This window comes from Fukomys damarensis, unplaced genomic scaffold (genome assembly GCF_012274545.1).
Source record: "Fukomys damarensis isolate Sample0158 unplaced genomic scaffold, DMR_v1.0_HiC HiC_scaffold_16, whole genome shotgun sequence".
In the NCBI taxonomy this organism is placed as follows: Eukaryota; Metazoa; Chordata; class Mammalia; order Rodentia; family Bathyergidae; genus Fukomys; species Fukomys damarensis.
Window position 1 is genome coordinate 31305775 of NW_022900928.1, and position 11694 is coordinate 31317468.

At 49.6% G+C, this 11694-nt stretch overlaps 1 protein-coding gene across 1 annotated transcript in view; it reads left to right on the forward strand.

Moving 5' to 3' along the window:
• The window catches only part of Usp35 (ubiquitin specific peptidase 35), a 32240-nt gene that overhangs the window by 6613 nt on the left and 13933 nt on the right, over positions 1-11694 (forward strand). The window contains exons 3-8 of the mRNA XM_033763936.1: positions 101-394; positions 1565-1697; positions 3118-3247; positions 3657-3758; positions 5286-5444; positions 10707-10900. Of these exons, the coding sequence (XP_033619827.1) occupies positions 101-394; positions 1565-1697; positions 3118-3247; positions 3657-3758; positions 5286-5444; positions 10707-10900 (1012 nt within the window). The remainder of the gene's footprint in view (positions 1-100; positions 395-1564; positions 1698-3117; positions 3248-3656; positions 3759-5285; positions 5445-10706; positions 10901-11694) is intronic.

Below are 11694 nucleotides of genomic sequence, written 5' to 3' on the forward strand. Positions count from 1 at the left end.
GTGAGGAGAACGTTGAGAATGGCTGTGGGTGTGGTTATGGAGCAGAGATTTGGCCGTAAATCTCTGGAGGGCCTGGACTTTGCCCTAAAGGCGATGGCAGTTGATCAGAGGATTTTGATTTCAAATCAGTGTTCCTCCGCCTGCGCGCAAGTAGCCCGGCTCCTGGCGCGGCATCCACGCTGCGTCCCTGACGGCCCACACCGTCTGCTCTTCTGCCAGCAGTTGGTGCGTAGCCTCGGTCGCTTCCGCTGCCCTTCAGAGGGCGAGGAGGGCGCGGTGGAGTTCCTGGAGCAGGCTCAGCAGGTGAGCGGGCTCCTGGCGCAGCTGTGGCGCACGCAGCCCGCTGCCATCCTGCCCTGTCTCAAGGAGCTCTTTGCAGTCATCTCCTGCACAGGTGCGTGTGTGACCCGGGCTGGGGGCGGAGACCACACCTCTGGCAGAGCCCGCAGAATGGGGTGGCACATGGGGCATGCACAGGTGGGGAACTGTGTTCCTTCATGGCCTTAGCACACCTGTCCTGAGTTTCTGTTCGTCCTCAAAAAACTTGGAGAAACACACTGCTGGGGGTGGGGGTGGGGAGATCGGTTTGGAAAGCGGGGCGGGGCAGCCGAGGAGCCCAGTAGGACAGTGGATAGCGTGTTCTTTGGTTTGGAGGACTTGGTAGAAGTCAGACTCTTCAGCCTGGTCGAGAGATAAGGAGCACCTAGCAGCAGGGATGATATAGGGCAATGAAAGGAATGTGCCTGGCAGGGAGGGGACATACGGACTAATTGTCTCATACAACTAGACAATACTTGTGCATTTATTGATTTTTTTGTTTGAGGCAGAGTCTCACTGATGTAGTGCTGGCTGGACTTGAACCACTGTGTGGCCTGGGCTGGCCTTGAACTCATGGTGATCTCCTGCCTCAGCCTCCTGAGTGCTGGAATAACAGGCGTGTGCCATCACAATAAATTTTGCTAACTAAATGGTGTCTTCTCACCTCTAGGCCTCTGTCCATGTGATTCCACCTGGCATATCCCCTTCCTCCCACGTCCTACCTTTTCCGGGTAGCTCCAGTGTTACTACTTCTAAAGAACTTGCCACACACCTGCGGTTGAGGGTTAGTGCGTTGTCTTGGTGTAGTACAGGATTGGGCTCAAAGCAGTGCCAGGGAAGGTTTGTTAAGTGAGTTCATACAGAGTTGCGCCCTGTGATGCTATGGGACAGTGATGGTGAACCTGTTAGAGACCAGGTGCCCAAACTGCAACCCAAAATTCATTTATCATAAGGTGCCAACACTGTAATTAAACCTGAAATACCTAGGTTTTAGTTTAGAAAAAAGAGCTGTTATCCAGTGCTCAGCCACTGGGGCCATCTGGCTCCTATGCTGACAAAGAGGGCTCTGCATGCCCACTGCAGCATGTGTGCCATAGGTTCGCCACCCCTGCTGTCGGGGAAGAGGGGGTGTTCCCCATGTGCTCTTTGCAGAGGCCCAGCTGAGTTGCTGGCAGCATGAGGGGATGGCATAGCAGGGGAAGGGGCCTTCCACCCTGCAAAACTGAGTTTTAACATTCTGTTCCAGAGGAAGAGCCGCCATCTAGCGCCCTGGCCAGCGTGGTCCAGCACCTCCCGTTGGAACTCATGGATGGCGTGGTCCGGAATCTCAGCAATGATGACAGCGTGACAGACTCCCAGATGCTCACTGCCATCAGCAGGTGGGGTGCTGGGGCCTGGGGGTGGCGGGATGAGGAGCCCCTCCCTCTCTTCTTCCCAGGAGCCTCTCCTGCTTGTTGGGATGCTGGCTAGACTTAGACTCAGTGGCCAGGCCCTCATGCTTGTTTTGTCATTCGTCTACTCTTGAGCCCTGCTCTGTACTTGGCCCTGGCCACATATGGGAGACACAGAGCCCTGCCGTAGTACTGGCTGTATGACTCTGGAGGTGAAATGAATTCTCAGACTCCATTTCCCCCTTGGTAACAGTGGGGGTGGTTGGGTGTTTCCAGGCTTCCAGGGGGCCCTATAAGAAGGGGAAAGTACTTTACAAAGTGCTTTCTGAGTTTGACAGCTCCCATAAACAGAATTAGGGTGCTTTTCAGCTCACAGAGCTGTTGTACATCTTTGCTCTTGAGTGTCTTCATACTTGTTCTGAGCCTAACCTGCCTGTTGGTGACCCCAGAATATGCTTCCTGCCCTCCTCCCTGCGGGCCTGTGCCTGAGTGTACCCCACTCGCCTGGTGGGGCCTCCCTGCCATTCCTTCCATGCCCACATGCAGATCCACCAGCTATGCAGGACTTTCCTGGATTCCTTGTCTTTAGTGGGTAATGGTGTGGGCTCTGGAGGTGAGTTGCCCAAGATCAAATCCTGCTGCTACTTCTTCTTGCCTGTATGACTTTGCACAATTTATTCAACCTTTCCATTTCCTCAGCTGTAAAGTAGTATATAATGAAGCCCATCCTATAGGGCTGCTGTAAAGATTAGATACAAAACAGCATGTCAAGTACCTAGAGCAGTGCTGGAAGGGATTTTTTCCATGGTTGTTACTTTGCTCTCTCATTGTTAATAGCACAGTCTCAGTATAAAATAACAACGATGGTCGTTAAAATAACAACAGGGCTTGTGTTGTGGGGCTGAGATGTGCTAGAGCAACGCCCAGTGCAGGTGAATACTCCATGGCATTGGCTTGCTCTTCCTTTTACCGAGGATGACAGCCCTGGGAATGAGACTGTCCACCGTTACAGGCTCAGAGAGGGGCAGTGCTTTGGTCCAGATCACATGGCCTGGGCTCACTGGAACCAGAGCTCGCAGCCCCAGAGGTGGTGTTCTTCCAGGTTTCCTGGAGGAGCCACCTGGAAGTCCCATTCTGCACTGCAGCCCGGGTGGAGGTGTGAGGTGTAGGTGCTGAGAGGACCTGGCTCCTCTTCCTGTGGGCCGAGGGCCTGAGCCTCTGGACCGTGTCTAGGCCAGGCTCATTTACATTTTGGGGTAGTGTCTCGTTTATCCCACTGACCCCAGCGCTGTCTGGGCAGGTGTGAGTCAGTGTAGGAATCAAGGACGCAGTGGCTTGTCTCTGCGCTGCACTCACCCGGGCACTTGGGCCTCCCCGGTCCCTGTGTCACTGTCGCTCCCTTCCCCAGGATGATTGACTGGGTGTCCTGGCCCCTGGGGAAGAACATTGACAAGTGGATCATTGCACTGTTGAAGGGCCTGGCTGCTGTTAAGAAGTTCAGCATCTTGATCGAGGTTTCACTCGCGAAAATTGAGAAGGTTGGTGGGCCCTGATCCAACTCAGGCCTGTGGCCTTTCCCACCGGTCTCTTGCTAGGGCACGGCTGGTGTGGGAGTCAGAGTACAGGGCTCCCACTCAAGTTCTGTGCATGACCTGGCTACTTTACTGCCTCTCTCTGAGCCTCAGGCTCCCATCCATCATTCCTCTGAGCCCTCCTTTCAATTAAGTGTGTCTTTGTCTCTGTCTGTCCGTCTCTCCATTAAGTATCTAACTCTCTTGCCACCCATTTTGCCATCTCTCTGTCTATTCACGTCTGTGAGCATCTCTGTGTTCTGGCTCCTTTATGACTCTCCTGCTTCAACTCTTCTGTCTCAGACCCCTCCTTAGGGTTTCCCTTGGCCTCAGGTGGCCCAGCTCTGGGGGCTCCTGACCAGGGACTCTCTTCTAGGTCTTCTCCAAGCTGCTGTACCCCATCGTTCGGGGAGCTGCTTTGTCTGTCCTCAAGTATATGCTGCTGACTTTCCAGCATTCCCACGAGGCCTTCCACCTGGTAAGAGCATTGCCCACTGCCCCAGCAATGGCGGCTCCACACCCCCCATGGCCTGAGAGGCAGTATGCTTTCCCTGTTGGAGGCTGAGGGGTTGGAGGTTGAAGCTCAAGACCTCAGAGCCTGGATATTAGTACTGCAGGAGGTCTGAGACTCTGCTGTACAGAAAGAAAACTGAGGCCAGGGAATTTACCTTCCCCTGGGTGCATGATTAACAGAGCCTAGGGTGAGGATAGCTAGCATTCCTTGGGGCCTCTCTGTAGCAGGCACAGTGCTAAGGTTAGTACATATGTTCAGGCATCTAAGTCCCAGACAGAGGCCCTGCCAGAACAGAACCTTCCTTCTTCAGATGAAGAAGCTGCAGTTTGGGGAGGTTAAGCTGCTTGTGCCAGACACAGCCAGTGAGTGGAACAGGGAAGATTCAAGCCATTTGTCCAACTCTAAGCCCACTGTTCTTCCTGTACTCTGTTGCCCACCAGCACCCTGGTGGTTTGGCCTCTAGATCAGGCCCTCCCTTGGAAAGGGGGCTGTCTTTCTCACCTGACCATCCTCTGCCACCAGCCACATGGGGCCCTAAACTCTGTTGGCACTGGGTCAGGGGAGCAGAGCGTCATACTTCCTAGTTGGTTACAGTGGAAAAAACAGCAGAAGCTGAGATTGGGGTGCTTTGAGTTGAATTTAGCACTGCCGTTTGGCTGATGTTTTGACCTTGGGCTAAGCATTGAACCTCTCAGAGAGCCTGGCGCAGGGACGACCTTGGGACAGTGGGAGGGGGTAGGCAGGTGGTATTTGCCTAGAGCCTGCCACGTATTGATTGGGCTTGATATGCACTCGTTTCCATCCATCATTCTCGTTGGCATCTTGTGCCTGTGGCCTGATTGTCCATTGTGACATCATTGATACAGCACCCCAAAGGGTCTGAAATTGAAACTGCGCAGAAGGGACTAGGACCTGGTTCAGATACCAGCTTCTGTAACTCACAGTGCAATTTGGACAAATTATATACCCTCTCAAGCTGAGGCCTTTGTCCCATGGTAGAGTGTTTGCCTAGCCTGCATGAGGCCCTGGATTCATTTGATCCCTTACACTTGGAGGATACACACACACACACACACACACACACACACACACACAATCTTTTTTAGTGTCTTCATCCGTAGAATGCGGGTAATTACTGCTGAATCAGGTCATTGCAAAGATGAAGTGCTTGACACAGAAATGCTGGTCAGGGCCCACATAGTTGGCTGTGTCATGGCCCCAGTGTCACTCCTGCTTGGCACGGTCGCCCTGGCCATTCAGCTTTCAGGCTCTTAGGGCTGGTCAGTGGGCTGAGGCTAAACAGCTGGGCTTAGGCCCAGGCCTTCCCTGAACTCAGAGGAGGATATTTATCCTGTTCTACACAAGAAGAAACTGAGGCAGGGAGCCTTAGATTGTATGTCTTGTATAAGGAATCACCTGCCTGCGGCTCAGCCCCACACGGGTTAGGCCTGGGTGGGTGGTACTTGGCCTAACCCCGCTCTGCACCTACAGCTCCTCCCTCACATCCCCCCCATGGTGACCTCACTGATCAAGGAAGACTCGAACTCAGGGGCCAGCTGCCTGGAGCAGCTGGCAGAGCTGGTCCACTGCATGGTGTTCCGGTTCCCAGGCTTCCCAGACCTATACGAGCCTGTCATGGAGGCCGTCAAGGTGAGTGACAGTTCCCTCCTTGTCCCTGACCCTGCTCTGATGAAGGTACCAGTTTGGGCCTTCCTCAAGGCTATACCATAGCTTGGAGACAGCCTCCTGTTGTTTTCTCCCGGACTGGATTCTGCCACCTCTCCAGGGCCATGGTGTGCCTCAGGCCCCCTGGGTCCTCACCGTGTCCCAGATGGGTTGTCCTCTGTCATGAATGCAGAGCCCTTACACCCGCTGTTCCCACCGATGAGAGACCCTTCCCGTTCTGCTCATGGCTGTCACACACGCTTCATGTTTCTGCTGCTGCTTGCCTCTCCCAGGAAGCCTTCCTTGATAACTCAATACCCTGCTCCATCCTCCAGGCTGGGTCAGGTCCCCTGGGCTCCCACAGCCCTGGTGCATCTTTTGGTCCCTCCCCGTTAGACTGTGAGCACCCAGAGTGGAATTAGTTACACTTGTTCATATGGCTGTGTCGATGCTCTACTCTGTGCTGAGCCCAGGACAGGGGTCACGTGTGTGAAGCAAAGTGAGTCTGAAAGGAGCCTGCAGCTCACATACAAGAAAGTCTGATGTACGCAGCTCATGGTGATGCCTCCAGGGCTTGGGCCGAGAGCAGAGAGGAGCTGAGGAAAGAAACAGCTTCTACAGTTGGAGAAGGGGGCTACAAGAAAGAAAGGATTTCCAAGATGGCTTGCTAGGGCCCTGGGGTCTGACCGTGGCTAACACAGATAATGCTGCATCTGACAGTGTTCTCCCATGTATTTTGTCGTCTGATGCTTGCAGGTAGCCCATGAAGCAGATAGGATTATTTCAGTTTCATCGAGGAAGGTGAGGCTTGGAGAGGTTTGGTGACCTGCTTGGAAGGTAGTGAGACCTAGCCAGGGCCCTGGCTTGCTGTGGCTTGCCCACGGCCCAGTATGGATGGCAGGCCTGTGTGAGGGGCTAGGTGGGTGGTTTTTTGGAAACCGATTTGACTTTCATTACTGAAGCACCGCTAACTAGACACTCTAGAAAGTGTCCCACTGCAAAACATCTAGAAATGCTTATTGAAATAAAACAAACATTTTTTTTTAATTTCACATTCAACCAAAAATTGTTTTTTCCTTTTTATTGAGTTTATTGGTACAATCTAGGTATACAATACAGTTTGATTCATCATTGGGATTCTGTACCTTTACATAATAGGTCTTGATTCTCATTTTTTCCCCTTGTCCCTCTCCTCCCTTCACCCCCTCCTCCCCTCCCCATTTACAAACACTTTATTTCCATTTTTCAATTTCTCATATTTTTGTCCTCTCCCTTATTACCTTTCCCCCATCCTTCCCACTTTCCCTACACCTTTAGCCCTTACTTCCTATTTCACATTATTAATTATCTCATTAGGATCCTGTGTACTATTATAGTTTTTCACACCAAAGAAACTATTCGGTATTTCAGTTCAAGAAATCTCTGTATGAACATTAAAAATAGGGAATCCTAAAATAAAACTAAAAAGGAAAGTAAAAGAGAAAAGGCCATGATGTAACATTAAAATAATCCTTAATTCTGAAGATGAAAATGGTCCCTGAACATATTTAAATTGCTTCTTGCTCTTATAGTCTTATTCTTTTTTTCATTGTTTAGAGTATACTTTATTAGTTTCTGTAATCAAGCCCACGTAGATATGACCTTACATATTTAGTACGATGTGTTACCCCTGTACACATGGAAAAAAAATTAACATTTCTAGACCAATATAGCTGTCCATTTCTGTACAATGCCAAGTCAACACAGTAAATTGGGATGACTTTTTCCAAAGTTGGCAGCACCGTTAAAGTTTCCCAAAATTCAATTTATATATATGTGTATATACATATTTATATTGATATAAAAAGACTAATAATAGCAGTATGTTATGCATTGATATCAGCAACAGCTTTTCCAGGTTCTGCAGTCATCTGAAGAAAATTATAGACATTCAGCACATTCCCTTAAAACAAAACAAAACAAAACAAAAAACCAAAGAATAATATCCAGAAAACAGCAAAGTTGCTGTTGTGGTACCTGGCACCATTTTTTTTATTAGCATCTTAATCATCATCTGGAAATCTTTTAAAGTACATAGCTGAGCTTTCAAGGAAGTAAGGGAGAATCCCCAGGGATCAACCAAAACGGAGGAGAAAACTGATTTCCAAAATGGTAAGTGAGAAATGATGTTCTTTTGCCTTGGGTGGGAGGGTAGGTGAGGTGACCAAGCCTCAGTCACCAAGGGGCTTTGAGCTGGTGGCGACAGTAGATGAGGGTAAGGGCCTGCCCCTGGTAGGGAGTTGGCACTTTGGAGCCTGCTGAAAGCCAAGACAAGGCTTTACTATTAGTTAAAGAACAACCTGGAAAAAATCCCTGTGGTCCAAACTAGAGATCAGAGCCACCTTTCTAGCTTAGTCTGGGACCTGGATGAAGGGGAAAAAGAATTTTTTCTCATGTAGTTTTTGTTTTTTTTTTAGGATCAGAGATTGAACTCAGGACTTTGTGCTTGCAAGGCATGTGGTGGAACCACTGAGCTAAATTCCCGGCTCTCACGTAGTTTTAAGAATTCAAATTCAGATTACTTTGGGAGTTGTACCCCACCACCCCAAGTTTAGATGTTGACATTAAAAGTGTTCATAAACTTGTAATACCCAGCAGTTGCCTAGTAGATGCAAATAAATCAAGCCATAAAGTTCTACTGAAGATGAGTTGGTAATCTCAAAATTACAAAACACAGAGTCACCAGGACTGAGTAAATACAACAAACCAAACCTTTGGGTATTCCTTGGCTCTCCTATTTTTCAGACATAATGTGGGAAAGTGTTTTCTTCGGGCTAACTTCAGTGGTAGGGGGCTGTCTCGACAGGCCTGAGCTCCCTGTGGTAGTCAGGTGGAGGGGCCAGGACTCCCCCTTGTCAGGGCTATGGTGAGCTTCTGGGGCCATTACTGTTTCTTGTTCATTTGTGAGCTTCTGGAGGGCAGGGGCTGTGTTGTTTCGATAAGTCTGTCTTCTGTACGTAGTGACTGAGCAGCATATCATTACAACACAGCCGTAGTGTGAAGATCACCTTGTGTTGCAGTGAACAAGAGGGGGAAACCTGAGATGACAGAGAACCAGGCTTTGCATGCTGGGCCTGGTGTTCTGGTCCGGGGCTAAGGCAGGTATGCAGTTGATCACAGGGAGCAGGGACAGATGGCTCAGGGATGCACTGGGAAGCCACCTCAAAAGCCTCGTAGAGAGTGTGTCAGTGTCAGGCCATGGTGCCCGATGAGTCATAGGGCAAGGCCCAGGTGTGGGAGTGTGCCAGTCCAGTTTGGTGGTCACATGTCGGCGGAGCCTTGAAACTTAGGCTTAATCTCTGCTAAATCCAGTGGTTTTGGGCCTCTCAAATGTTTCTACCATGGGACCTGGTGTCAGATGAGGGAGAGTTACCCAAAGCACTCTGGATTGAGCTCAGAGTTTCTCTACAGCCTCTAAGTACCAAGTGTATATTTCATCATTACAAACATTTGTTTCGATACGAAGATACATTTCTTCCTTGAATATTAGTGCTAGGAAAATGGGTTACATTTATCCTGTGGCCTTGAATACTCATTGGGACAAGCCAATCTGAGAGGCAAGGCAGCAGACAATAGTATAGTCTGTAAGTTTTTTTCACATGCATCATATGTGTGCACCCTTCTGTGTATCTCTATTCCTTTGTGAATCATTTCTGGAAAGTTCTCTCAGGTGTACTGAGTCATGACAGTTTTTCTGAGAGCTGTGATCCTTGCTGAGGGAGTTACCGTATCCACATTTCCAGTAACAATAGAGGTTTGAGAATTATGTAGATGGTTTTTGTGTTCTTTTTGTTGTTGTTTTTTGTTGTTTTTGTTTTTGTTTTTTGAGACAGGGTCTCATTATGTATTCGAGACTGATCTGGAACTCACTATGTAGCCCAGGCTGGTCTCGAACTCACAGCGATCCTCCTGCCTTAGCCTCCCATGTGTTGGGATTACAGGTGTGTGCCATCACACCCGGCTGGTTTTGTTTTATGTTCTAAGGGTACAGTGTTCCCTTCTCTGGGAGAAATATTATTTGATGTTTTCTCCAGCATGGATGTGTTTGTGTCTTCTTTGTGCATGTGTCCATGTGTAGTCCTGCCTGCCTTTTGTCCTGGTTTTTGCTGTGTGGGGCTATTAGATAGGGCACGATAGAAAGCAGAAAGAGAACACTGAGCTTGTATTTACATTTTCCCCTGGTCTCAGGTGTTTTTTGTTTTTTTTTCTTTCTTTTTTGTATCAATGTTTTAAAATTATCTGTGAGAGATGAGTAGTCCAGTCAGTTATCTGGTAAGTGATCCTGGGAGCCAAGTGGCACAAGTGATAAACCGGGGCTTGAGCAAGCCCTGCAGGAGCCAGAGGACATGTGCTGGGGACAGGGTTTGGGTGCTAAGCTAGTGGGGCTGTGTCCTGTGGACCTTGGGCACGTCATTGTGCCTGGAGCTGGCAGTATGCTACCGCTGGAGGGGCTGCTGGGGACGTTGCCGAAGTGTGCTACGTAGCACTTCTTGTGGTTAGGTGACTCTTGACAATATGTTGTTAGAACTGGTGCTTGGTAATCATTTAAGAGTAGGTATTTAATGTGAGTGGGGAAGTATGCTAATCCCTGAGCTTGTGACCAAGGCACACTCCTTAGAATCCCAGGATCCTCCTTCCACCCAACTGTAGGAGCAAGTGGACCCTGCAAGTCTAGAAGGAAGGCGAGTGGGAATGCCACTGTGTGCAAGCCTCATAAATGTATAGGACGCCAGAGTGGTATAAGGGGTCCTCCCTTGACAGATGAGGAAACTGAGCACCAGGAAGGTCAGGTGGGTGGGGCAGAGAGGCTCCCTGTCCATAGCTGGACGTGGATGAGGGCTAGTTACAGCTGGATTTGGCCAGAGTTGTCATCTCTGGGCTGTGCTAGGAGCATATACTTCTTCACTTACTGCCTGTGTGACCCTGGACAGTTGTTTTCTCTCTGAATCTAGTTATTTCATCGCTGCGTTGGGGATTGTGCCCCCTGAGGCAGTTGCCACCTGAAAGATCATGTAGAAGTCCCACATATCAAAATGAGAACCTGCACGAGTTGTAAGCAGGGACTGTCCCCACACCTCTCGGGGACGCTTCTGCCTGGTGTGTGCTTGGGAGGCTGTTGAGTGGGCTCTAGGAAGGCCTCTCAGAGGAGGTGATACTTTTCGAGTTGGCCCTGGTACCCATTGTCTTGTCTGCTCTTGCCTTCCTCAGGACCTCCACGTTCCCAATGAGGACCGCATCAAGCAGCTGCTGGGGCAGGATGCCTGGACCTCACAGAAGAGTGAGCTGGCTGGCTTCTACCCTCGGCTTATGGCCAAGTCAGACACTGGCAAGATTGGTTTAATCAACTTGGGCAACACGTGCTATGTGAACAGCATCCTGCAGGCTTTGTTCATGGCTTCCGAGTAGGTGCTGCTTGTGAATTCCTTGTCTGCCCTTCCCTGCTGTGCTCTCTGGTGGAAAGTGGGACAGGGTTAGGGAGGGAATGGGGGCTGGAGAAGGGGGTAGGCCTCGCCTCGCCTTGGTGGTGCGACTCCCAGATTCCATCGCTATTCTGGTAGTCAGTGGTAGGGTGGGAAATCAGGCGGGGCTCAGAGATGGGCTGCAGGGCTACCCTGGGCTGTCTGGCATCCCTGACTTTCCTTGTGGTGGGCCAGAGCGTGTGGTGTTTTTATCCTGTTACTAGATATCGCTCTCCTCTTTCTAGTGAAACAGGCACAGTCTTCGTCAGGGGCTACTTGTATACTGTATATGGCTTCACGGGTCAAGTTTCAGCTTTGGCTCAGTGGAAGGAAGCTTGGGTTCTGGCTTAGGATATGACCTCGAGTCAGTGTTTTTTTTTTCTGAGCTTCAGGGTCAGTAGGAAGAAGTTAGGGCTGATCCCTGAGACTTTCTAAGGTGCTGCTACTTGTTCTCCATTTGGCTGATGGAAGGACTAATTTTTTCTTGTGATTTCTGATATGTGCAGATTATTACTTTTTTTAATTTTATTGAGTTTATTGGTACATTTTAGGGATACAGTACAGTTACATTCATTGTTGGGATCATGTACCTTTACATGGCAAGTCTTGATTCTCATTTTTTCCCCTTACCTCTGCCCTCCCTTCACCCCCTCCTCCCCTCCCCATCTACAAACACTTTATTTTCATCTTTTCATTCTCACACATTTTTTTCTTTTCCCTTTTTGTTCTTCCCCTAC